The 26,929-nt window shown below is 52.4% G+C and overlaps 2 protein-coding genes across 17 annotated transcripts in view; one reads left to right on the top strand and one right to left on the bottom strand.

Annotated features, from left to right (window-relative positions):
• MYH10 (myosin heavy chain 10) overlaps positions 1-26,929 on the top strand; it is a 121,916-nt gene that overhangs the window by 73,757 nt on the left and 21,230 nt on the right. For 8 of the 13 annotated variants that reach the window (XM_072821187.1, XM_072821181.1, XM_072821180.1 and 5 more), the window contains 14 exons: positions 673-735; positions 7,688-7,881; positions 7,975-8,096; positions 9,803-9,872; positions 9,959-10,119; positions 13,001-13,109; positions 13,197-13,328; positions 14,063-14,269; positions 18,150-18,287; positions 18,667-18,790; positions 20,355-20,526; positions 21,696-21,908; positions 25,004-25,148; positions 26,342-26,548. In XM_072821187.1, the coding sequence (XP_072677288.1) occupies positions 673-735; positions 7,688-7,881; positions 7,975-8,096; positions 9,803-9,872; positions 9,959-10,119; positions 13,001-13,109; positions 13,197-13,328; positions 14,063-14,269; positions 18,150-18,287; positions 18,667-18,790; positions 20,355-20,526; positions 21,696-21,908; positions 25,004-25,148; positions 26,342-26,548 (2,057 nt within the window). The remainder of the gene's footprint in view (positions 1-672; positions 736-7,687; positions 7,882-7,974; positions 8,097-9,802; positions 9,873-9,958; positions 10,120-13,000; positions 13,110-13,196; positions 13,329-14,062; positions 14,270-18,149; positions 18,288-18,666; positions 18,791-20,354; positions 20,527-21,695; positions 21,909-25,003; positions 25,149-26,341; positions 26,549-26,929) is intronic. The other 5 variants (XM_072821183.1, XM_072821184.1, XM_072821186.1 and 2 more) reach the window with 1 other exon arrangement.
• NDEL1 (nudE neurodevelopment protein 1 like 1) overlaps positions 21,857-26,929 on the bottom strand; it is a 78,455-nt gene continuing 73,382 nt past the window's right edge. For 3 of the 4 annotated variants that reach the window (XM_072821200.1, XM_072821199.1, XM_072821201.1), the window contains 2 exons: positions 22,597-22,767; positions 21,857-22,028 (listed from right to left, as the gene is read on the bottom strand). In XM_072821200.1, the coding sequence (XP_072677301.1) occupies positions 21,965-22,028; positions 22,597-22,767 (235 nt within the window). In that variant the 3' untranslated portion in view covers positions 21,857-21,964. The remainder of the gene's footprint in view (positions 22,029-22,596; positions 22,768-26,929) is intronic. The other variant, XM_072821194.1, reaches the window with a different exon arrangement.

Here is a 26,929-nt window from a genome sequence, read left to right on the forward strand (position 1 = left end):
AAAAAAAAGAAAGCTTAACAATTGCATTTTCGCGTAAATGCAAAATACGTGCCTCCTTGCGTATATTCACAGGTAACAGTACGATCAACAAGTGTCACCTTATGACTTAAAGTTGTTTTAACGTTTTGCTGCAACAGAACTTGAATTTTGTTCCCTTAATAGTAGTTACCTATCTATCTGTTACTAATTCCTATTTGAAGTAAATTGTATTTCCAGTATCTGTATTGGAAGTCAAAGTAGACCTCAGTGTGAATTTTTAATAGTACAAGCCATTACTGTACCCACTTACCAGAGTGCTCAAACTTATGCAGTCTCGTCCTGATATTCTGGTTGCAAGATAATTTTATGAAAGACAAATAGGACCTCATTACTCTTAAATCTCCCCCTGCGTTTTCAGGGGGCTAATCACGTAACATTGATAATGATATGATGCTCATACTTGCAGGGGGGGATGTGCTCTTTTGATTCAGTTTAAGTGTATTTTATAAAGAACTTTGTCCAAATGTGCAAATTCTCTGGGCAGTAATGTTGCATGGGCTCTGCCCCGGACTCTAGCTACTGTCCTAGCCCAATTTCAAAGTTGACTTGTAATCTCAAATGTCTCTCACACTAACTGAAGTGTTTGTGTATTTGCTCTTCTGTCCTCCTGTTTTTGCTGTTTCTCTGCTTTAGAGATTCAGAATATTCAGAGAGCTTCTTTCTATGACAGTGTTTCTGGTCTTCATGAGCCACCAGGTGAATGTATATAAAGCCTGTAGGTCTTCCACACAGAAGGGTTCTAAGCCCACAGGAAGAGCTCGCGGGGGGCTGGCAGGGTGGCCGGGAGGGCAGGGTAGCTGGGGGTGGGGTTGGTTCCTGGGTTTCTGTTTTTGTTTTGCTCATAGACCTGCATGAACCTTTCATTTCATGCTCACTTTTCTTATACTTCAAGGCAACTGTTTGAGTGCATAAACAATTCGATTGCTACCGCATACACATTGCTTCTTATTTTATGCATAGCGCCTACAGCACTGCATATTAAAAGGTATGTCATTACCTTTTCCAACAGTGCCGTTTTGATACACAGTCCTCGGAGGGAATGCTGGGAATGGATGTGCTAATAATTAATGTCTCCTTTGTCTCTGGGTCACCTCTGCATTTCCCACGCCAAGGAACTCCAGAGAGAGGGATGGATTTCTTTTTTTTAAAGTCATGAACATTTTGGAGAATAGAGAATTCCACATTTCTGTCACATGTTGGTCTCATCATTATACCTTATATTTGGAACTTTATGTGCATATTTTAGCTACTTGGCTTTTCTTTGGAATTTGAGATGGATAACTATCCACAAGGCTTGATGATGCAAGTTGAGACTAAGGCAGTGCAGCAGTGGTCAAATCTGTGTCCTAAACCCGAAATTGAGCTCACACGAATGAGCCTTGTGGTCTGAAGCCTTAGCCCTGTGTTTAAATACCACCTATGCACAGCTAGAGCCCTCCCCCCCAAAAAGCTCCACCTAAAAAAGAATGTACTAGCCAGCCTTGTAATCATGTACCAAAACTGTCAGGAAGTGATGCTCAAAGTCAGATTCATCTTACAAAATTTCCTTTACGATTTTTTTGGAACACAATAATGCTGAGACCTAAATCCATCTCAAATGTTTGTTACCCATAAGTTTAAAGGAGCGTGCCCATCTTAATCCAAGTCACCACCATGAGCTCTAGTTTCCGTCCTGGGGGAGACACGCGTCAGGAGTGCTGAGGGCCGGGGTGTGGGGTGGCTCATGCCCGAGGTGGTTCCAGGCTTTGGAATGCACATTCCACAGAAAAATCCAGACCCAGAACTTCTGACGCAGCCCTCCTTGGCCTTGGGGCATCCTGCCTGAGTTGAGGACGTTGGGGAGGGACAGAAAAGTAGGAGGTAGTTTTAAGCTAACAGGCTGCCAGAGACGTGTGCTCTTGTTAGAAGGTTAGTGCTTGATCTTCTGGACTTTGTCCCAAAATACAGTGCTCTCTTTATTTTTTTTAAGAGTTTATTTATTTATTCATAAGAGACACAGCGAGGCAGAAACACAGGCAGAGGGAGAAGCAGGCTTCCTGCAGGGAGCCCGATGTGGGACTCGATCCCAGGACCCCAGGATCACGCCCTGAGCCAAAGGCAGACATTCAGCCACTGAGCCACCCAGGTGCTCCCAGAGTGCTCTCTTTAAATTAACCCTCTGTGACCCTTGAGCTTCTGATATCTTGGAGGCCTTTGGTGCAGTTATGCGGCTGAACCAAGCATCAGGCCTCCATCTCTCCTCCTCCTTGGGAGGAGCCTTCCATCCACCATGGCGAAAATCTGGTCCTTGAGGTTGCGTGTAGTCTTTCTACCACAAAATGCCTTCCTCCCCAACAAGTGTTTATGGATTCCAGCCCCGGGGAGAGGTAGTCAGCATTAAATGGAAATGTGGGGCTTTAGTCAATGAGTTCTTGGAAGACAAAGGGTGAAGGAGTTTCTGGGCATCCAAGTTGTGGTCTAGTCATCTCTGATGTGCTGGTAACACAGTGCGTGTCCTTCTGATTGTGAGAAGGGACAGACCATGGGCAGACTATGAGCTTCTGGGCACCCCTATAGGGTCAGGGAAGTAGCATGGTGCACATGGAGGCCCTGAGAAAGGTGAGAGGCTGGAGTAAAGACAGGTTTCCAGAAGCATCAGCAGACAAGTGGACAAGAGGAAGGAGCAGCATCCCCATAGGCAGAATAGGGAGGTCAGAGAGTTTCTGCTGTAAACCGAGGGGCTGTTTCTTCCAAATCTGATTTGAAAGTCCAGACCTTCTGAGTTAACCCAGCAATGAGCCTGTGAAGAGGGTTTGTAACCTCAGAATTCTAGGCAGTGTGTCTGTGCCACAGGGCGGCTGTGCGTCCTTGGCCGTCCCAGTTCCACTCCTGCTGTGTCCTTCTGAACTGCTGCGAGTGTCAGGAGGCCTCCAACAGCTCTGGAAGACTGGGCTCCACCAGAGAAAGCTTGAGAAGAACACAGAGCAAGTTCTAACTATTGCTAGAGTACCAGCCCACCTCCACCCCAACCCTAGTCCTTTCCAGTCTTCCATAGAAGCAGCCCTTGAACTTGGGATCCCAGTTCACTTGGACTCACCCGGGAGAGGCTAGCCAGTGCTGTGGGAGGGCTTCCTGTCTGTCACGGGCTCACAGGGTCTCCCTTCATCTCTGATATCCACTGAATTCTTCCCTTCCTTCTTGTCACAGTTCTGGGAGGAAGCTTCTCCCTTAGCCATGCTTCCAACCGAGATGATGTGCTAGCTTCAAAACATGCTGAACCAGTCTTTCTTTCTTGGCCCAGGAAGTCATTAAAGAGGTTCCACTTAGAATTGAGGAGCATGACTGATGAGATGGCAATCATTTTAATCTCCTTATAAGTTGTGTCCTTCGGTCACGATCTCTGTTGTGCCAGTTTAGACTCTGTGGGTCAGATCTGACACAGTTGTGTGTGGCGTTAGATTGTGGATGGAGGTTTCTTTGCCGCACAAAATATCCTTGTCCTGGTTTTTCTTTACTCTTGAGTCTTAACAGGAGCTGGGAGAGAAATAGGTTTCTGGTTTTGTAACTTGTGTCCCTGAGGTCACGTGGGGACAGTGACACTTTGCTCCCAGGGCTATCATGAGTGTCACACGTGAGGGGCTAAGAGCCTGCCTTTGGCTTCAATGTTTTGCTGCTGCTCTAATTCTGAGAAACAAAATCAGTAACTGTCCGTGTCCTTGGGGGTTGGTTGATGCAAGTCCCCTTTCCTCTCATGCGCCAGGGCCACGCCGGGGGTGGGAAAGGACAGGTGAGGAATGGAAAGGAGAAAAACTGAAGTGCAGGTGAGCAGCAGGGCCTGGGAGCAGGAAGACACAGAATCACAGGCTCCTAGGCAACCTGTAGACTTACATGAATTCTCAGGATTTCCAAATACGCCAGAACCACTAACAGATCAGTTCCACCACCCAGCAGTAAAACCAGAACAAACGTATTATTACTACATGTTGGGGCTACATGGAGATATGCTACTTGATGTTAAGATTGTTTCTGGGAATTCAAGCACTTACGATTATATTTGTTTCCGAACCTGTGCTTAACTGTTGGTAACATTTTACCATAGGCTAGAGTAGAATTGTCGTAATTTGTTGGAATGAGTATCGAGAACATGCTACGCGCTTCGCACAGTGCCTTATGTCTTTGCGAAAATGCACCTGGTTTATAGTTGGAGCTTCAGGTAGCAGGGAGGGTGGCCGGAGGTCCCTCCATTGAGCCCTGGAATGTTCCCCAGGCCCTCACACTGAGGTCAGTCACTATAGCTCCATCTGCAGAAGAAGTGGCTGAGACGGGGAGCAGCCAGGTGAGTTGACTCCAAATGCCACAGCTGGTGAGGGGCAGGCGTTTCTGGCTCAGCGCTAGGCTCTGCATCACCGGCTGTACTTCAGGGCTCAGTGATGTGGACTGTACCCTACAAGCTGCTGGAGAAACGGAAGCATTTGAAGTATAGGGATTAGGAACCAGTTCAGTTGGGTCTTTCATAAATCCCTGCTAATCACGACCCTGGGACCAGAGGCCTACGTGGAGAGAATAGGTGCTACGTGGAGAGGACCCAGGGGCAGAGGTGGCTCCGGGAGAGGACCCAGGGGCAGAGTGGGGCCCGAGGGAAGAGCAGGTGGGAGGTTACTGCAGGGGAGGAGTCCAGGGGAGGAGTGAGAGCCCAGACAAGAGCTGTGGAGCAGAGCAACAGGTGGAAGACCTTTTGAGGTTTGGCTTGGACAGGTTTTGGTGAGCAGCTGATCCAAGGGCAGTGGAGGGGCCTCCTGGTCTCCAGCCTCTGTACCTGTGGGTTCCTTCTGTGTGGGAGGCAGAGAACATGCTCTCCACCCCAGGGTTTTGACTTCCTGGCTCCTCCTCATCCTCCCGGCTGGCTCTTCCGCTCTCCCCAACTTGGTCCCAGGCCCCCCATCCCTTGCCAGTCACCCTAAGGTGGCCCATCTGGCCCCATGACAATTACCCACAGCTGACAGCTTCCACATCCACCTTCCTAGAGCCTTCTTCTCCTCCTGGCAGCTGCCCACCACCCCAGACTTCCAGGATTTGCAACCCGTCTCCCCAGTCTGGCAGTGGCACCACCAGCCACTCCTCTGCTCTGGCCAAAGTCCCAGGATTTACTCTTGACACATCTGTTTGCCGTATTTTCCACATCAGCTTGATCGTTAGCACAAGTCCGTCCTTCCACAGAAAGATGTCTTGGATCTTCCTTCTCCCTCTCCCTCCTCTGCGATCACCAGTTCGCCTGCCCTCTTCTTGCTCAGAGCCCAGCCTGGCACAGCCATCACCTCCCCAGAGACCCCTCCCCACCCATCCCTTGTGCGGCAGCCGGCATGGGCACCCTGTGTGTCCCTGCTGTCCTGCTTCCTTCCACGGGCTGCTGTCCTTTCTACCCCTGGTCCTTTGAGCTGCTGCCTGGAGTGGTCTGCTCCCTGCTGGCTCCTTCTCACCCTGTGGGTGATAAACAGACTTTCTCCAGAGAGATCCCCCAACCATGCATCTCTTTCATGGCATCTTGTTTTCTTTCCGTGCTCTTCCCATTATCGGTCATTGTCAACGTACTCCGCGTTTGCTTCGTTTATTCACTAGCATGCGCATCAGGCCTGTGACAGGCCAGACCCCAGACGTTGTGCTGGGCACTTAACAAGAATTTTTTTTTTTTTAATATTTTATTTATTCATGATCGACAGAGAGGGAGGGAGAGAGAGAGAGAGAGAGGCAGAGACACAGGCAGAGGGAGAAGCAGGCTCCATGCACCGGAGCCCGACGTGGGACTCGATCCCGGGTCTCCAGGATTGCGCCCTGGGCCAAAGGCAGGCGCCAAACCGCTGCGCCACCCAGGGATCCCACTTAACAAGAATTTGTAGGAGGCAGAGACACCTTTGTGACTGCAGGGAGATAGGAGACTCCGGTGTTTGGTGGCTCGTGCTGGAGTCAGATGACGAGAGCACCCAGGACGAGAAAAGCAGGTGAGGTAGCAAATGCCCCTACTCATAGGTTGTCTTGAGGGTTTCAGGGGTGAGCAGAGTTTGGACCCCCAGTGAGCACCACAATGCTCAGGAAAAGGACAAGAAGAGTCACCGTAGCAGTAGGTGGGGGTCCGGGGCAGGTGGTGTTCACATGGAAGCCCCAGGGGTAGAGGGAGTTCTTAGGGTGCTGTCAGGACGGCAACACGCAGGTGCATGGAGGTCAGGTCAACGCTGGGAAGCCTGTGCGGCCTCGGGCAGGGGCAGGAGGGCGGCCTGGAAGCCAGTCAGCTGCCATGGACTGGGAAGCAAGCAGAAGGCATGCAGGGCACCAAGTTTGTGAACCGCCCTTGAGGAGACCAGGAAGTGGGTGGACTCAGGGTCAAGGGCCATCCCCGGTCTGGTGGTGCATGCAGGGCTGGGCGCTGGGCTGGGCACTGTTTTCTGCTAGAACACACGAGGGGGGTTGTTGGAGGCACAGAAAAGGATGGCAGACGGCGGTCTCTGAGGTGGGCAGTGGGCGGACTGGGCAGGACACGAGCCAGGATAGCCTCCACCCCAACCTTCGAGTCCAGTGGTGCTGCTTCACAAATGTCGTAGGACAGGGTGCATGCCTGGGCCTGGAGACAGATGAGTCCCCTCCTTCCCCAGCTTACACCTGGCCCACACTGACGGCCTGCATGCTGGGAACTGTGACCTTGCCACTGGGGTCCTGGTGTCCTGTCCCGTCGGAGCCTCTCTGTGCTTCACCCAGTGCCAGGTTCCCACCACTGCCTGATGAGGGGCAGACCACAGAGATGGAGGTGGCCGCTAGGGCCCACTGGGCGTCAGTGGGGATAGTTCAGTGGACATTTTGAGTGCTTTTAAAACATCCCAGTACCGAGTTTCATTTATCTCACGGCTGTTGTGAATGAGAGCACGTCACATGCAGGATGCTCCGCTGGCACCTGCGCTTGGAGTCCCTGTGCTCGGAAGGATTAGGTCCGCGTGGTCACTGGTCATGTCTACTGCTGCCACCAGAGCGAGGCCTCTGAGCGGTTCCACCACCACCACACGGAGCTGAGACCCTGACTCTTGGGGGGCTTCCTCCCGCTCCACGCGCTCATCCCTAAGCATTACTCCTGCCTAGAGGACAGAGCTGGCACTTGCTCACCCCTCACCTGGTCTTCCTCTGTGTGTTCCTGAAACTTAATGATTTTAAGTGACAATCTGATGATGGAGATGAGAAGACTCTGATCCCTCCGCCCCAAGCATATCCTTAAGGGATTTGCTTCATGGGGTCATGTCTTTTCACAAGCTGCTTCCTCTTTCAAGACTTGTCACAGGGTCCCTTTTGTATATCAATAATGCCCGCGGTGATCCCGCATTTACCACGGGGTGGTGCGCGTAACAGGCAAGATGTTACCAAATGCAGTGCATTCCCAAAGTAGCGCAGCGGAAGGCACCTGCTATGTGGTGTGGAGCTGTCCGGGCACTGACTATCCTGCCATGGGAGTGTGTGGCTGTTGGTTCCACGGCTTGTGCAGTGTCTGAATATGCTGACTGCCTACCGACACACGGCATATCCTATCATCTGTCCCACAAAGCTTGTGCTGCTGCACTATCACTGTGTCTTTCCTTTCCCTGCAGAACAATTCCAGTTGGCTTATTTTCCTTTTCTTTTTTCTTTTCACCAGTGGACCGTATCGTGGGTCTGGATCAGGTCACGGGCATGACGGAGACAGCCTTTGGCTCTGCGTATAAAACCAAGAAGGGCATGTTTCGGACTGTCGGGCAGCTCTACAAAGAATCCCTCACCAAGCTGATGGCAACTCTCCGGAACACCAACCCTAACTTCGTCCGCTGCATCATTCCAAATCACGAGAAGCGAGTACGTGTCACATGGAACATAATGCTGGTATTGGAAATGGACCCGGGTCAGGTAACAAAGATGAAAGCATAAAACTGTCATTTGCTTGATTAGGCTGGAAAACTGGATCCGCACCTAGTGCTTGATCAGCTTCGCTGTAACGGCGTTCTGGAAGGAATCAGGATCTGTCGCCAGGGGTTCCCCAACCGGATAGTTTTCCAGGAATTCAGACAGAGGTATTGCTAATTTTGACCTTTTTCCCATATGTTTCATAGCTTATCTGGACAGGTATCAAAACAATGAGCTGATGAGGAAAAATGTTTCCTTGTTTCCGGGATGTTTGAGTTGCTTTTTTTTTTTTTTTTTTTTTAAATAAAGATTTTATTCACTTATTCATGAGAGACACAGAGAGGGAGGCAGAGACACAGGCAGAGGGAGAAGCAGGCTCCCTGCGGGGAGCCCAATGCAGGACACGATCCCAAGACCCCAGGCTCACGACCCAAGCTGAAGGCAGACGCTCAACCACTGAGCCACCCAGGTGCCCCTGAGTTGCCTTTTCATATAAGGAAGGGATAATCATTACCTCGTTACTAGCCAAGAATATCGAGCGCTGTCTTTATAGAGCGCTAACTTGCCAGTGGCCACTAGAGGTGCCTGAAAGTCTAGCTCCTGGCAGCGTGAGCTAGATCCTTGAGGCTGGGAGCCAGCCCTGCATTCGTGTGCACATGGGTCTGCCCAGGATTCACACATGATTATTTTCTGACCAATTTTTTAAAATATGAGTAATGTGTTCCTTTAGAAAAATTTGAAAATATGTGAAAGGTAAAAATCATTCAGAAGTGACTCCTGCAAACATTGGGGTTATTTTTCTCCACCTTTCAATGAGTATATCCATGTAGATGTGTTTATGTGTGAACGTACGTGTACGTTTCCCACCGTGCGTGTGTGCACAGGTCCACTCACAGTCCTTTTACTAACGTAGTAGAGGGACTAGGATAGATTAGAAAAGGATTAAGAAAGAAAGATCAACGAAGTGGATGCGATACAAATGAATAAAAACATGAGAAACTGATTTTTTCTAACACATCATGTAATTTGTGTATCATTGGGTATTTCTGTCATTTGCTTTTTTCATATTTCACTTGGAAATGAGATCTTCAGTTATGACGCATTGGCTGTCCTGTGACATAAGCAAGTCTGCAGGTCAGAGACGGGCACATTCTGCTACCAGTCCAGAGGAATCCAGCTGAGAGATTATTCCAGTCCATACGGGTTTGGGGGAGGCCTTACCGTGGCCCCGCTGTGTGCCCCCAATGGTAGAATTTTGCTTTTTGTTGGTAGGAGAGAAAGCACCATAGTTGGTACTGACTGACGCAGCCAGGATTCATCCTTTTCACGCAGCCACTGTCTCTTTGCTAAAATGTGTTTTATGGAGGTACGACCCACCCAACGTGCCCAGATCTTAGGTGTGCAACCTGGCGAGCACACGCATGCCCAGGCCAGTGCCGTCGTGAGCATCACCCTGGTTCTTCCCAATGTTCTAGGTAGAGGCCTCCAGGCATTGCTCTACTACGTAATAAACGCCTGCAAATCACCGCACAGAGAGCAGGTTCTCCTTGCAGTTTAGGCCTGTGAACATTTGGGGGAAAATGAAAAACAAAAGATTTTTTTCAAACACCATGCCTTACTCTTCTCCGCCACAACTTCTCAGACCTAGTGTTTGTCTTTGGAGAATTCATGTCCTGTTCAGTTTGCCTCCTGTTTTGGGAAAGAAAAGCTAGATCTGCAGAAAATCTCAGATCATCACCCTGTCGTGTTTTTACTCTTCCTGTGACATGGTTACCTATCCCATTCTTGCCTCTTAAAGAAACGTAACTCACAGTCAGCAGGGAGATGTTTCCACAGATTTTTACTGAAGATTTTGGGGCTGTTTTTCTTACAGATACGAGATCCTAACTCCAAATGCTATCCCTAAGGGTTTCATGGACGGCAAACAGGCCTGCGAACGAATGGTAAGCTTTCTCTGACTCCACTGCCCTGCGGGCTACCGATAGCATCTGCCCCATAGCCAGCAGTAAATGGACTCTTTCTCTTTTAGATCCGGGCTTTAGAACTGGACCCAAACTTGTACAGAATCGGACAGAGCAAGATATTTTTCCGAGCTGGCGTGCTGGCACACTTAGAGGAAGAGAGGGATCTAAAGATCACCGACATCATTATCTTCTTCCAGGCTGTCTGCAGAGGCTACCTGGCCAGAAAGTAAGTGGGGACTCACAAATTAGATGTTCGCTAAGCATGTGCTTGGGCTGGGCGTTGTGCTGGAGATGCAAGAGCGAGGGACGCAAGATCCCTGTTCCACAGCAGGATGGGTGTCCAGGTGCACAGATGGATGTTCCACCGGAGGACACGCGTCCATGAGGGAAGAGATGAGTTGAGGCACAAAATCAAGGGTTCAGGGGCTCACTTCAGCGTGGGTTCTCAGCGAAGGTTTCTCTGAGGCTGTGAAACCTGCAGGATGAGAGAGTGCTGACCCTGGGGAAGGGGGCAGGGGCAGAGCAGCTGTCTGGGGAGGGGAGCACAGTTGTAGTTCTGGAAAGCATTAGCGTCCTCTGAGCAGGTGCGGCAGCCCTGCATGTCAAGGGCGTGATGGGGCAGTGGGGGACCCTGCGGGCTCACTGGAGTTTCAAGGTCTCCCAGCTGCCACAGCAGACTGGAATGGGGCCAGAGAGGAATCAGGTGGGCCGCGTGGGCAGGTGATGGAGACCCAGAGTGGTTACTGGACTCAAGATCCAATCACAAGGCCTCAGGGCCGGCGCAGAACCAGAGGCAGTGATGGTGTTTCCTTTATCTCCTCCTACAGGAGGCCGGGGCTTGGGAGGGAGGAGGGCACAGCCTGCCGTCCAGGCCCCTGAGGCCAGCAGCACCAATAGCACCCCGCTGGAGGCTTGGGACCACAGTGCTGGGCTCAGGGTGTCTGCCCCTGACACTGTTGCCAAATGAGGAGGAGGCGGTGTTTGTGAGTCTCTGCCCACACATAACAGGGTCCCGAGCTAAGGAGGAGGCACAGTAGGTCAAGGAAAATGATGGTGTCTTCAGTGGTTCACAGCAGGACACCGTGGGTGAGGAGGAGTGGAAGCCTTGGGTTTACCTGTTGTTGCTTGCAGCATGTTAACTGTTGGCAGCATCACCGTCCCATGGCCGCCAGCCCACAGGATGCCCAAGGGGACAGGACTGAGCACAGCCAGGTGCCTTCCTCCGTGCCTTGAGCTGGGAGCACGTCCACAGCTTCCAGAGCTTCCAGAAACTAGAACAGTTGATGCACAGGGAACGAGCTACATACACTGAGAGCATGTGCCGCTGCTTCACCAAAGTCTAAACCCTGCAACACTGTCGTTGGGATCAGTCCTCAGGAACAAAGATCTCGTCTCGAGGACAGAGACCAGATATGCCTGTGTGACTGCTGCATAAGGAGCAGCTCTGTGACTTGCGGCCCCTTCGGTCATGCTCCGTGCAGGCTGGGGTGGACCTAGAGCAAGGGGCTCAGAGGAGCCAGAGTAGAACGTGCAAGAAGCAGAGCAGTGCTTATAGTGGTCAAGAAAGGTAGGCGTGTGTCCGTGACCCATGACCTTGAGGTTGGAGCACCTTGGGGTCACCAGGACAAGCGTATAGAGACTGGAGAAACAGGTGGCTTCCTGACGATGTGCTTCAGGTGCGGGGCAGGTGTCCCGGTTCCAATGAGTGTTGCGGGGAAGGAACTCCTCATTGAGACAGAATGACTGGTGTGTCCTTGACCCATTCTGACGGTCTTCTCCCAGGGGCCCCCGGATGCAACAGGACAGCAGGTCTCAGTAAGGACATTGAGGGATGTTCACTGCAGTCTTGAAGGACACAGTGGGGATTGGGAGGCAGATGCTATTTTGTAGTCTCAACATACTTAAAGTTATCGCTGTTGCAGAAACTTTAAGGCTTGGCCAAGCTTGCTTGGCTGGGGAGCATATATTAGGAGGAGGAAGGTCTTGTAGGGAGCAGAGCAGTGGGCTGGAGGATGGCCTATGCAGGGATTCCTGTAAGGAAATGTGAGCCACAGCAGAAGGGCAACAAGGCTCAGTTTGTGCCTTGGACCTAGAACCTTCTGCTCCCAAGGCCGTCCTACGTGACTCCAGTCACTGCTGGTCATTGCAGTGAGCGAGTAATTATAAATGTTTCTTACCATCTTTCCTATTTCCTCTACGTGCCCCTCTTTCCCGGGAGAACCCCATAGCCAGTCTTGCAAAGAGTTTTGGAAAGATCTCGAGAGGAATAATCGCAGGTCCCAAGGAGCCCGGGTGTTCGTTCATTCACCCGGAAGACATGACTTAAGGGGCCTCAAGTACATGGCTCTCTACTCCTGGGGAGCTGCACCTGCTTGGGAAGGGGCCACATTCGTGGACAGAGTGGTGCTTGATGCTGCAACAGGGAGTGAAGGAGGCCACAAGTCATGCCAGCGCCCAGAAACCCCAGGGAGCCAAATGTTTGAAGTAGCGGGTGGTCCACAGGAGCGTGAAGCAGAGAAGGCAAGCAGACATGGCTGATGGAAAAGCTTGAATCTATGAACCCTGTCACCAGTATCAGAAATACAGGGTCAGGAGGTGATGGGCAGAGCCAGGAGCTGTGTCTCCTGGAAGCGCCACCGTGGGCAGGAGAAGATAAGTGGCCTCCTAGGAGGAGGCAGCACAGGACCATGAACGAGGATGGGGCTGGGGCATCAGAAAGGGAGCCCTGTTCCTGAAGGCATGTGAGAAATTGAAAAGACTCATAAGCACAATTAGCAGGTGGCTCTCGGGGCACATGGCCCCGGCAGCACGGGGTGGTGGGAAACCCCAGACTCAGTGACAACGAGTTCGAGAAGCACCTGTGTGTCCTGACTCCTTGGTCTCCAAACAGGAGGCATTCACCCGACCATCAAAATGCTGTAGAGGGAGGTCGCCCTGGGAGGAAGGGGGGCCGACGCTTCCTCTGTGCCAGGTGGAAAGAGAAAGTGCCAGCCCAAAAGGGAAGGTCGAGGGGCGCCAGCAGGGGAGGATGAGGAGGGTGGGTCTCGCTGGGTGGGCACCGTCAAAGCATGGTTTTCTGTCCCCGCTGAGCTGCTCTCGGTCTCCAGGGCCTTCGCCAAGAAGCAGCAGCAGCTGAGCGCCCTGAAGGTCCTGCAGCGGAACTGCGCCGCATACCTGAAGCTCCGGCACTGGCAGTGGTGGCGTGTCTTCACGAAGGTGGGCCCCAGGAGGTGGCAGTGGGGGATGGACAGCGGGCCCCCAGCCAGGGCGCACGGCGATGCTCACGGTCCCGTTGTGTCGCAGGTGAAGCCGCTCCTGCAAGTGACCCGCCAGGAGGAAGAGCTTCAGGCCAAAGACGAGGAGCTGCTGAAGGTGAAGGAGAGGCAGACGAAGGTGGAGGGCGAGCTGGAGGAAATGGAGAGGAAGCACCAGCAGGTGTGTGCCCGGCCTGTGGGCCTGCCCCCACGTCTTCCCCATGTGTCGTTGGCACTGCTCCCCAAAGCACAGGCATTTAGGAGGAGAGGTGACAGACACAATGCCCCCTGCATTCGGGCTTGTGTAAAGTCAGCCCGTCCCGTGTGTTCCTGCCTTGGTCCTTCATGGAGCCGTGGGCGGTCACGTTTGTGGTGGGGCGCGTGTCTGACACCTCTTTGCCCTGAGGCTCCCAGCAGTGTCTCTTGCCTGAGAGTGCATGCGAGGGACCTCAAAATGAGGATGGGACTGCACCAGGCCCCCTTGGGTCCCAGCTGGTTACACTTCAGGGGCGAAGCAGAGCCCCAGGAAGCATCCCACAACAGTGGTGTAGGGGCCACAAAGGGGAACCACCAAGGCCACCGTGCTCGCTTGATGCCAAACCACCACAATCATCCCCACAGGCATGTTTGAATAACATCTTCCCTCTTTGTCCATTATCTTAATAGAAGAACAGTCATTAAAATAATGTGAATTTAGTGTTAGGATAATCCGAGACCATAGAAACAACCAGAAATGCTTTCATCTAGCTGGTTTTTGCTGTAGCTACAGAATATCAAGTTTCCCCAGCGACATTACATAGCTTTAACCCTCAGTTTCTTTGGTGGCGAGCCCTTGGCCTCTGAAATCCTGGAGACTGTGTCTGGTGTGGGCATGGGGGGCAAATGACCACGCCGGGTGCTCCGCTGTGATTGCAGCTCCTGGAAGAGAAGAACATCCTAACAGAGCAGCTCCAAGCAGAGACAGAGCTCTTTGCTGAGGCAGAAGAGATGAGAGCCAGGCTCGCCGCCAAGAAGCAGGAGCTGGAGGAGATTCTCCATGACTTGGAATCCAGGGTCGAAGAGGAAGAAGAACGAAACCAAATCCTCCAAAATGAAAAGAAGAAAATGCAAGCTCACATTCAGGTACGTCCAATAGTCTTTATTTAGGATTCTGTTGTGGGCTTTGCAGGTGGATCTGTTAGGTCAATAAAGGCTGTGGATCTGGACGGGAGTCCCAAGTCAAGGTGTTGCCCCTAATGGAGGACCGTCATTGGAAGCGCACAGGGATAGATCCTGTTTGAGCACAGAGCTGTTGTAGTTGTGTTCTGAGGGCACACACAACGATTCGCAGTAGGAACAGCCCAGGGTCTCCCGCACTCTGGGACCGCATTTGGCCTGTGTTGTCAGTAATCACGGCACTGCTCACCCTGTTCCCCCGATAGGCACCTGTTAGGTGGCTTGGTTCCTGAGACGGGCTTGGGTCTGACCCAGGAGGTGGCCAACAGTCAGGATGAAACACTCGGCCCTTCCTGGGCTGTGTTACCGGGACACAGGCTGTCCTCACGCGAAGCGCAGCTGTACTGGGGTTGGTGGGGTCAGTGTCCAGGCACACGGCTCAGACAGCCCTTCCCTGCCCACACCCAGGACGCACCCCCATCTTCCCCTGGGCTCCCACCCCAGACCTCCCCAATACCTTCTTCCTTCATGGGCCCAGCACCAAACCTCCTTCCAGGTCTCGCCTTGAGTTTTTTCTCACCCTGTAGCTTATGTTAGCAAAGCACAGACAGTTCAGATGTTTCACAGAAGCACAAAAGATATCAGGTTACTTCCTTGGCAGATATCTCACATGGTAACTCATCTGGACACTTTCCATTCTTCAGCACAAACGCTTTCCAAGTACCACCTAATAGGTGAGCGGAGTATCACCAAACCTGGAAAAGTACATGTTAATCCAGCAATTCTAGTTCTGGGACTTTTTTTTTTTTTTTTTTTTTTTTTTTAATTTTTATTTATTTATGATAGTCTCACAGAGAGAGAGGGGCAGAGACACAGGCAGAGGGAGAAGCAGGCTCCATGCACCGGGAGCCCGACGTGGGATTCGATCCCGGGTCTCCAGGATCGCGCCCTGGGCCAAAGGCAGGCGCCAAACCGCTGCGCCACCCAGGGATCCCTAGTTCTGGGACTTTAAGCAGAAATCTGTGCAAGCCATCTAATTATCTTAACAACTGGGGTTTATTAAGCCGGGATAGTACCATCCAGTTACGAGTAATCAGTTTATTTCCATGGCGATCCATTAACGCATTACTAAGGATCATTGTACAGATCCAACCAAAAATGCATTTCCGTAACATAAATTCGTACGCATCATTTCATATGGGAAGACACAGAGACCCTGACTCTTCACAGTAATGAGCTCTCCTTAGTGGTGACAACAGTTTTGATTTTTTTTTTCCTCTTTAAGAGCCATGTGCTCATCTTAGAAATAACATTTGTCTCGTGTGGCAGGAGGACACCCAAACTCCCCACCAGGGTCCTCAGCCTAGTTTCTTATACTCCAGATTTTAACACCCTCACATGAAATGCTTACATTTTTTAAGACTTATTTATTTGAGAGAGAGGGAGGAGGGGCCAAAGGAGAGAACATGGAGCCTGATGAGGGGCTCGATCTCACGACCTGAGCCAAAGTTGAGTTAGATGCTTCACCACCTACACCACCCAGGTGCCCCAGAATGCTTGCATTTTTTTAGTCTATTTAGAAAAATAAATATGTCCCTGTAGAGCAGCAGAGTTTGCATTTGTGTTTTGCTTTTCCAGTACTTTCTATTTCATTCTTCTCTAGACTCTCTTCTCTAGACCTTAGATTTTTGGCATGGCTATCTGAATTTATTATTTCCTTCTGTGACACGTAAATTCATTCAGACATATTCTAAAAACAGTAACGTGATAGTTATTATTTTCTTTTGCCTTTTACCTCTCTCTGAGGAAAGTAGAGGTATCAGAAGCCAGGACCTCCTGAGCCCTATGGTCCCTGCACGGCCCCTGGGAGATAACTCAGCCTCGTTGGTCTCTCCTGTCCTTTTTCTGACCTGGGAGGCTTTGAGGGGCTTCTGACCTGTGCCCTTTGCAACCAGAACTACTGGAGCTGGTTTTGGATTTGATGTTTTTTAAGATTAATTTCCTGATGACGTTATCAATAAGCAATTATTGAAGAAAAACCTAGTGACCACAGCAGCACTCCTGGTCTCCTCCCTCCCATCAGCCCCATTACTGCTTTTCTGTCTGCTTACATGGGTTTCTAAGCAGATTACGCAGATTCATTTATTAATTGAAATTATAGGGACGACTGAGTTGGTTAAGCATCTGACTCTTGATTTTAGCTAGGATCATGGGATCGAGTCCCTGTCAGGCTCCACGCTGAGTGTGGAGTCTGCTTGGGTCTCTCCTTCCCTTGCCCCCATTCATGCTCTTTCTCAAAATTTTTTTTTTAAGATTTTATTTATTCATGAGAGACAGAGAGAGAGAGAGAGAGGCAGAGACACAGGCAGAGGGAGAAGGAGGCTCCCTGCGGGGAGCCTGATGCACAACTCGATCCCAGGATGCCAGGGTCACGCACTGAGCCAAAGGTAGATGCTCAACCACTGAGCCACCCCACGTGCCTCCCCCCTCAAATAAGTTTTAAAAAGGAAAAGAAGTGATACTGAACACATAGGTTATGTTCACTGCTCTTGTGAACTTAGTGTCCGGTGCAGGGGTGCACCTCAGAAACCCCACTGTGGGAAAGTGTAGGGCAAATGACCTATTTTGTTGTGTTTTAAAAACAAGTGGCAAGGGAGGGAGGGGGAGACCCAAGGGGGCCTAGAGAAGGAAGGAGTCTTTATAGGCTTACCAGTCACCTTGTTTGGATTCCAGTACAAACGAACAAATGCATTTTTAAGCAGTCTTGATGTCTTAGAAAGACAGCTGGAGGTTTTACAGAACAAAATGTGAGGTTTGGGAGTTGCTTCAAAATAACCTTGGTGGGGGGCACCCGGGTGGCTCAGTGGTTGAGCGTCTACCTTGGGCTCAGGGCGTGATTCCAGGGTCCTGAGATCGAGTCCCGCATCGGGCTCCCTGCAGGGAACCTGCTTCTCCCTCTGCCTGTGTCTCTGCCTCTGTCTCTGTGTTCTTTCATGAATAAATAAATACAATCTTTTTTTAAAAAAATAATAAAATAACCTCAGGGGTACCTGGGAGGGGAGTGAGGCACTCAGGTGGAGAAGAAGTGACATGGGCCAGAATCCATGCTTGTCACGGCAGAGCCAGTGGCCGCGTCAGTATCAGGCTCTGTGCTGCTCTGAGCTCTTGGATGTGTGTTCGAGGCTGTTACATGGGTGTCCTTCCAGAATCAACCATGATCAGTGTCTGAAATTTCCTGAACATTGATGTGTACGTACAACCCTGCTCCGTGGCGTCTGTTTATTACAGACATAAGGTAGGGTGTGAGACAGAAGAGTAGTAGTTCACTGAATCCGCTGTAGACACTAGCATCCCACCCCGCCTGCGGGTGGGCTCACGCTGTGGAAGTCAGGCTTAAGTGGAGACCACCCACCTCACTGACCTGTGACCATAGTATGAGTTTGAATTACTGTGTCACTCATTTTGAAAAATACACCAACTTCTACCCACTTTGAACTACCAGGATATTTCGTAGCCTGTTCACTGTTCCTCCACATTATAAATAACGCTTTGCTTTTTTTTTCTTTTACGTAAATCGCATCTGCTATTATTTCCTCAAATTCCTGGTTTAAAAGGCATGCTTGTTTTCAGAGCTCGCCATACGTCACTACATTGGCTTCCAGAAGGATCTGGCTTGTACTCCAGCCTGCAGCAGATACATGTCTGCACCTCCTATTTATACAAATGTCCTTGCCATTTTGAAAACCAAAAGTTGGCATTTGACTTTTAACACGTTCCTCTGATGCTTCGCGTGCAGCAGGACTTTGTGGAGCAGGTGGGCAGCTGACTGTGTGTTCTGCCTCCCAAGGACCTAGAGGAGCAACTGGATGAGGAAGAAGGCGCTCGCCAGAAACTACAGCTGGAAAAGGTGACAGCGGAAGCAAAAATCAAGAAGATGGAGGAGGAGATCCTGCTGCTTGAGGACCAGAATTCCAAATTTATCAAAGTAAGAGAGTATTTGCATTACAAGGTTGGTCTCAGACCTGGGAAGTACATACGTTGATGCACTCACTGGAAGGGGCTTCTTCCAATGGGAAATTCTAAAGAATTCGGGTTCGTTTACTTAATTTTCTCTCCAAGGCTCTACCCGTAGAGGTTTCTAAAGATAGAAACAACATAATTTTTTTAATCCACCAAATTAATAGCCTTCTCATCTTTTAGACGTTTGACGTGCATGTCTCACACCTACTGAGCCCTCCTCAGTGACCTCGTCTACAGAGCAAGGGGACCCAGGGGCGGGCCACAAGCACCTGCTTTCTGAGCGAGACCAGGCCCCAGGTGTGGTTTGGAAGCCTGCTCTGAAGCCGTCAATTCTTTCTCCTCAGGAAAAGAAACTCATGGAAGATCGCATTGCAGAGTGTTCCTCTCAGCTGGCTGAGGAGGAAGAAAAGGCCAAAAACTTGGCCAAAATCAGGAATAAGCAGGAAGTGATGATCTCAGATTTAGAAGGTTAGTGTTTGGCGTCAGAGAAATGGAGGACTGGGACGTGTGAGCGTTTAGATTTTACTTACATCAGAACAGGCTGTAAAAAATGTGCATGTGGGTCAATCCATTTGGAGTCAATTACTAAAATAGGTCTGTTTTGTGTTATTATTTCCTGCCCAGTCTCCAAGCATTTATGATGGGATAGTACTAATTTAACTTAGTTTTTTTAAAGATCTTACTGAGAGAGAGAGCACAAGCAGGGGGAGAGGCAGAGGGAGAGGGAGAAGCAGACTCCCCGCTGAGCAGGGAGCCCGATGTGGAGCTCCATCCCAGGACCCCGGGATCAGGACCTGAGATGAAGGCAAATGCTTCACTGACTGGGCCACCCAGGCGCCCCTAATTTTATTTTTTTAAGTGAGATCCCCTGGTGAAATACATAGCCTCCCCTGGGGTGGACCCAGCAGGGCTCTAAATTAAGTTTGAGTCGTGGATGCCGCTGGACTTTGTGTGTGTCGACTCTAAGCTGCATGAGGGGCCCCTACTGCCACAAAAACTGGCAGGGACTGGAGCCACCGCTGAGGGCAGCCGCACCGCATGGTGACAGCCGGAATAGCCTCGGGGAATCCTAGAACGTTTGCAAACTAGATCCTAGTTTTCTGAAAACGAAAGAGGGGTAGGACTGGGGAGGAGCCTGGAAGCCTCTGCTGTGACACAGGCAACCAGGGCTAGCATGTACACTGGAGGAGCAAGGGCACAGCCCTCGATCTCCCGGGTCGTGCGATGCCCGTGCAGTTGTGACTGCACTTTCTCAACGCGCTGCTCTCCTGGTGTGGCGGAAGTGTGGCTATCTAAAAACCACCTCAGGGTTTTGCTGTCCTGTTGTTGAGCACAGACAAGGGAGGATGCCAGCATGAGAGGTGTTCACAAACCAGTTTTGCCAATCCGCAGCTCCTCTGCTGGGGAAGAACACAAGGCAGATGCGCCTCTTCCTTCTCACACATGTGACCGGCCTGTGATGCTCAGTCTCTTCTCTGAGTATGGGTTGTGCCAGAGAATGCCAAGGTGTATGGGGCTCAGTGTCACGAGGACCCCTTCCTGCAGAGTGTGGAGGGAGGTCGTGAAGACATAGGACCCTCTGCCCACACTGTCCCCTCCCTCCTGCTTTGGAGCTGCGGTCCTGGTTCCAGGCAAGGATCCCCAAGGAAGGGGCACAGGGTGACGGGCAGTTGCACACACCACCCTCGCCTCTACTGAGCCTTTTGCTTGTTGTGGGCCCGGTGATGGGTGCAACATCAGAGGGCCTGGGTTATTCAGCTCCAGGCGTGTGGGCTCACTTCCCACAAAGGGACCTCCTTAGAGTCCCTCCACCCCCGATTTCTTCCCAGAAATTCCATCCTCTCACCAACGTCTCTCTCCATCAGTTTGATCTCAGTGGGTTTCAGATGACTGAGCCATTGGCACAGTGGTGACAAGGCGGTGACCTGCTCCTGAATCAAATGGCTGATTTTCAACCTCAATTTATATTTGAATTTGTTCATCCGGCGCACCGTTCGTGGGTTGAGCTTCTTGGCTCTTTCTTGCCTTACAGAACGCTTGAAGAAGGAAGAGAAGACGCGTCAGGAGCTGGAGAAGGCCAAACGAAAACTGGACGGTGAGACCACTGACCTGCAGGACCAGATCGCAGAGCTCCAGGCGCAGATCGACGAGCTCAAGGTCCAGCTGGCCAAGAAGGAGGAGGAGCTGCAAGGCGCGCTGGCCAGGTCTGCCTCTGGCTCGCCGGCCTCTGCCCTGAGCCGGCACCGCGGGGTTTGCTCTCTGCAGAGCCTCGTGTCTGGGGCTGGATGGGAACTTGGGGAGGCGGACATGGAGTCTCCTTGTTGTGGGTGTGACGGCGGAGCCTGGGACTTGTGTCCAGGCAGCAGGAAGCTCTCGTAAACCGCCCTGGGTGTCCGGGCTCAGAATCAGCAGTCATGTCACAGGGTCCCTGGAACTTCATCCCAGAAGTTATTTTACCATATCAAACACGGGTTTTTTTAAAAAAGGTGTTGTTTATCTGATAGCGAGAGAGCACGAGCAGGGGGAGGGAGGAGCAGGGGGAGAGGGAGAAGCTGACTCCCCGCTGAGCAGGGCGCCCTTTGTAAGCCTGATTCCAGGACCCCGGGATCATGACCTGGGCTGAAGGCAGACGTTAACCAACTGAGCCACCCAGGCGCCCCTCACAGTGTGTTCTAGAAGTTGAGAGGAAATCCCATTTTAGAATGGAAATCGCATATAATAAATATATTTATAATCATTTGGCTACGTGTTCAGAGAACTTGGAGTTTAATTTATAATTTATTACAACTGAGTACATCTCGTAACATTTTTTCCCTGCTCTCCATCACAGTGGGACCTACTTTGTCCAGACCTTCTGCTTTCTCTCTCAGCGGTGAGAGCTAGAGTCTAGGACTACAGCGTCACCCTGGGGCCCCCTTCCCTCACCCCACATGTCCCAGCCCTGCCAGTCCAGAAGATCTGCCACCACTGAGGGGGGAGGAGGCTGCAGGAAGGAGGAAGGGAAAGGAGTGGGGAGGTGGTGAGTCTCCACCTCCGGCTACATCCTGAGAATGCAGGGGGACGCACCGTAGGCTGGACAGTTTGAAGGGATGGACTGTGTTCTCGTTCTAACATTTCACTGGAGAGGAAATGTTTTTCTCTTCTGACCATTAACAAGAGCTTGTCCTTCCTTTCAATGGAGGACTGTAGCCCCTTGGAGAGGGGCCTGGGCTCTGCTGCTCCCGGGTCTGGGCCTTCTTCGGGTCGGTGGCCCACGGGCCGGGGATGGGTAACTGGGTCTCCTCATGGAGAGGTCCTCACTCGGGTGGGTTGGCCCAGACACTGTCCACCTGGGCGCAGACTGACTGCTCCCCCTGCCTGGATGTTTCGACAGGGGTGACGATGAGACGCTCCATAAGAACAATGCCCTCAAGGTGGTGCGAGAGCTGCAAGCCCAAATCGCCGAGCTTCAGGAGGACTTTGAATCAGAGAAGGCTTCACGGAACAAGGCGGAGAAGCAGAAGAGGGACCTGAGTGAGGAGCTGGAGGCCCTGAAAACAGAGCTGGAGGACACGCTGGACACCACCGCGGCTCAGCAGGAACTTCGGTGAGTGGCGGGAGGCGGTGCGTCACCTGGTATCCAGCAGATGTGCCCCCTACCCCTCAGACCTTCCTTGAGGGGTGGAGGGTTTTCTTGCTGTCATCATTCTGAGTATTTCTCTTCCTCCTAGAGAGGGAACAAAATAGCCGTGGTCAGAAACAAACTGGCGTCCATGTGGGGGTGAGGTGTGCAGGGTGAGAGGGTGGGGTGCAATCAGGAAAGCCCTGCTCAGGGAGAGACCCACAGGAAAGACACAGGGCCGGCACATGAGGAGCTGGTGCAGACCTGCACACAGACCAGGCGTGAGACCTCGAGAGAGGATCAGAGGGGCGGGAGGCTCAGACACAGAATCGGGAGATGCAGGCGCACCTGGGCACCTGCTGCGGCACCAGCTGGTGTGAACTGGGTGGGCGGGCAGCTGAGAACGGAGGTACGGGCTCACGCTCGCAAAGATGGGCACCACGCAGAGTGTGCACGGGGCAGAGGCGTGTCCTGTGTACCAGGTGAGCCGATGGCCAGGCACAGGTGCACACCCAGGGGATTCATGCACCCTGGCCTGAGCACACCAGCCCCCAGGAGGTCACAGGGGCTGGAGCCGCCAGCTGGGGAGCAGGCCGGGCAGAGGGGACCAGCATGGCTCCTGCCCGCACACGGGTCTCGGGCTCCCGTAAGCTGCTGACTTGGAACCTCCTACCTCTCGGCCTCTTCCTGGCCGTTGGCTCCTGCCTCAGGTCTCAAGCGGCCAGGGGCATGAGGCCCCCCAGGCGCCTCAGCTGGTGGCTGTGCCTGGCTGGTGCCCGTGCACACACACCTGCCGGGGCTCCTCCTGTGTGTCCTTGTGCTGAGGTGGTAGCTAAGGAAAGGCCTGGAATAAAACAGAAAGGGGAATCCCTTAGCAAGACAGGTGGGGGCAGAAATAAGAAATGGCCTGGAGCCACCAGGAGGGAAGTGTGTTGTGGTGAAATCAGGGGGCCCTTCCCTGGACAAGGCTGTGCTCACCCCGGGGGTGTGGCCGGACAGAGTGACCTCAACTGGGTGTGCAGAGAAGGCCGCTGGGGGTGAGGCGGAGGTCAGACTGTGGGTGTTGCGGGAGTGATCAGAGGTGGGGAGCCTGACGGCGGGTCAGGGGCTTGGCCCATGAGCACATGCACCTGCAGCAGCCTCACGGAGTCTGCTCCCCCGAGACAGCTGGGGCCTGTGTGCACCTGGCAGGCCTGTGGCTTCCAACCCCCCTGCAGCAGAGCAGCTCCGTGAGATGTCTGCTTTTCAAGATCTGGAAACCACTGAGTAGACCTTGAAATATCCATTCTCAGCTTGTCTCTTGGCCACAGTAGAAAAACCCTGGTCTTAATAAATGCTGTTCCATGAAGACTTCCGACTGCCTGAGGCTCTGGCGGGTTAGCACTGACTCTGGCTAAGGACACCCCTGCCTCCCCACTGGTCCTCCCGGCACGGTGAACCCCAGGGCTCATGTGAAAGTGACATCCCCAGCACCCCCGACACCCTTCAGTGGACTCAGCCCGTAACTCTCTACAGGACTCGCCACGAGAGCCTCACAGCAGTGGGGTTCCTGAGCGTGGAGATGGGAAGGGAAGGGCTCCCAGGACTCGTGGTTTCGAGTCGGAGTTAGGAGCAAAACTCTTCACCCGAGAGACGGCTGCTGTTGCTGTCTAATCCTGGATGGTGCTGGTCATTCGCTGGGGTGAGCTCAGGTAACCAGACGGAGCGTGTCCGTCTGTCTGGGCTGGTGCTTGCATCTGGCATCCACCCCCTCTGCCGATCCCTTCCTCTCGAGACCACCTCAGGGACGGGGCCCGACCAGCGTGTCTCCTGCCTCCAGGGAGCTGGTGGTGATCACTGTTGTCTAGCGCCTGTGAGCCAGAGCCAGCTGCCGCTGGGCCCCTCAGCACAGCGACCTCAGCCCCCGGGCCCCCCAACCCGCTGGAAAGGGAAGAGAGCGTGGCCACAGGCCCACACCTCGGTCACTGCCCCAGTTGCAGGTCTGGAGCCGTAGAGCAAGTTTGCCAGCTGGTTGTTCAGGATGGTCGTCAGGTCACAGCTGCTTCATCTCCTACAGCCCCGAGCAGGGGGGTCAGGGTGGGGGTCGGCCTGGCTGGTTTGGGCCTTAACTAAGCTGGTGTGCTCAGACAGGTCTGAGAAGTCTCTCCCAGTTAGTGAGACCACTGTGATCGTGCAGGTTCCCCCACCTGGGGCCACATAAAGTCATTTAACACTAACATGATCCTCAATCCCAACACTGAGATGAGAGGAAACGTGAGTTCGTCTCAGGACATTAGAGTCCAGGGTCTTGCACCTGCCAGGCTGTCCCTCCAAACTCTGGAGACCTTCTAAGCCAGGAGTATGGCCTCTCCTCCTAGCCCTCAGCCCTCCCTCCTTCCGGTAGAGTTTTGGGAGAGGGTTGATGAACCACTGGCACTCCCCAGGATGGCAAGAGTCCCCGCCTTTGTTGGAACGTGGTGTCCCCATCCCCCCCCCTCGTGGGGCCTTCACACCCCTTAGCTTTTGAAGCCTCTTCAGGATCCATCTTTTCCGGTTTCATTGAGAGGTAGCTGGGGCCGTGGCGGGCGGTTTGGCCTCTCTCATGAAGCAGTACCCGGCCTGCCAGCAGCCAGACTGCCCAGAACATTCTGAAGGCCCACAGGGATGTCACACTGTGTCTGATCTGAGTCAGCCGGGGAATGGGAGCTGTGCTCGTTCTGGAAGGATTCCTGATATCGCAGAAACAACGCACGGCCTTCTGAAATGTAACATATCAAACAACTATCAAAGGAATTAATGTGATACATTTTCCTGACAACAGTAACACCCCAGATTTCCTGAGGGCTGTTAGGGACCAGGCCTGCCACACGCTTCCCACATGCAATGCTCACAGTGGCCTCCAGAGGCCGGTGCCCCTGTGACCCCCGTGTCCTGGATGGAGGAACCGATGTCGAGGGTTGTCAAGTGGATGGAGTCCACGTCTGTTGACTCTGGGGAAAACTGCTATCGTGTTCAAAACAAAACACCACCTTAAAAATGTACTTTTGTTTCATTCAGTCAATTAATTCTGAGTTGTTTTCTCTACAAATATGTTTGTCTAGCACGAAGCGTGAACAAGAAGTGGCAGAGCTGAAGAAGGCTCTGGAGGAGGAAACGAGGAGCCACGAGGCTCAAATCCAGGACATGAGACAGCGACACGCCACAGCCCTGGAGGAGCTGTCGGAGCAGCTGGAACAGGCAAAGAGGGTGAGTAGGAGAGGCCGCTGTGCCTCCGCATCCCATGGGAAATCCACCAGCAGATGCCCATCCGTCCACTCAGTGCAATGAATTCTAAGGCTGATGGGGCCCCAGCTCTCGGGGGGCTGCCACCCAAATGCACACGGCCTACTACAAAGAGCCATAGGCCCTTGGCTGTGCGTGTGTTTTCTAGTCACGGGGTGGTCCTGCCACCATCTGAAATGCCATGTCCCTCCCCGGGTGTCCCTCCAGCAGTGTCATCCCCAGTGACTAAGCTCTGAACCCTTCAACAGCCTGAAGCCCCTGGCTCATGCTGCCAGCCAATTCCCAGGTCCTGTTGGCCTTTCATGTGCCCCTTACCATCCCCTCCCCATACTGACGACATAGCATCTCGTCCACCCTCTGACTCCTGGGCAGACAGCTGTCTTGCTCATTATCCCCTGTCGTCCTATTCAAGCACTCTCCTCTCACCCTGCCTCCCCCTGCCTGCCCCGCCTGCGCACACGCCGCCTTTGGTTTCTGCACTCACGGCAGCAACAACGGCTGGACGTCTGCGTCCGTCACCACGCTAAGTACTCGACATGCATTAGCTCCCTTAACTTTTATCCCAACCTGGTGGGGGAGACCCAGCAGGGTTCAGAAACTGACAAAGGGCCACACAACCACTAAGTGACAACAGAGGGAAGCCAGGAGGTCTGGCCCCAGAGCCCCCACCAATCCCCTGGCCTTGGAGGCCCACCCCCTGGTCCCCGCAGCCAGCTGGCCTGATGTGATCACCCTCGCACTGGCATGTGTGCACTCATGGAACACACCCGTGGTGGTCTCACTCCATCATCGAGACTCTTGGCTCCTCATTAAAAACAATTCTGTGAACTAACGGGATGTGTTTTACACCAAGGCCTAACATGAATGAAAGATTACACCTTGGGTGGGATGCATCTTGAGTGTCACCCCCACACTGCGCTGACCAGAATCAAGTCCGCAGTGCGGTGAGCCCCTAGATATCCAGATCTCATCCCCTAGGCAGCACATGCCGACGTGTTGCTGCCCTAGAAACTTCATGCTCGGGGAAGAGCTCAGGTTTTCAGTCAGACGTTGACAGCAGACCACGTATCAGGCTCAATCCCATGGATACAAAAAACAGCACCTTGTATGGAGTGTTCTAAAAATAGCAGCACATTTCTTTCCTTTTCCCCCCCTAGTTCAAAGCGAATCTGGAGAAGAACAAGCAGGGCCTGGAGACTGACAACAAGGAGCTGGCGTGTGAGGTGAAGGTGCTACAGCAGGTCAAGGCTGAGTCTGAGCACAAGAGGAAGAAGCTCGACGCCCAGGTGCAGGAGCTGCACGCCAAGGTCTCAGAAGGAGACAGGCTCAGGGTGGAGCTGGCCGAGAAGGCAAACAAATTACAGGTAAGCCTGGGAACCCCAGGCCTGGGCTCTGGGCAGGCCCTTTGGGAGCACGTGCTTCTCCTGAACACCTGGCAGGCGCCACCACAAGCCCCCAGCATGAATTAACCTTAAATGTAATAAATAAATCCCACACTGGATGGGAGGGTATAGTTCTTGACTGGTTGTAGGCACAATTACAGCTTTTCTGTTAATCTAGTCAATAAGAGAACAGGAACAGTGAGCAAAAAAAATTGTACCTAGTGTTGGGGAAGATTTGTGAAAATTGGATTGTTTATACACTGCTGGTTTAAGGGTAAATTACTACTACCCTTTCCTAGAGGACAGTTCAGCGATTTTTTGTTGCACATCTTAAAAATATGAATACCCTGGGGCGCCTGCCTG

Source organism: Canis lupus, chromosome 3 (genome assembly GCF_048164855.1).
Source record: "Canis lupus baileyi chromosome 3, mCanLup2.hap1, whole genome shotgun sequence".
Lineage (NCBI taxonomy): Eukaryota > Metazoa > Chordata > Mammalia > Carnivora > Canidae > Canis > Canis lupus.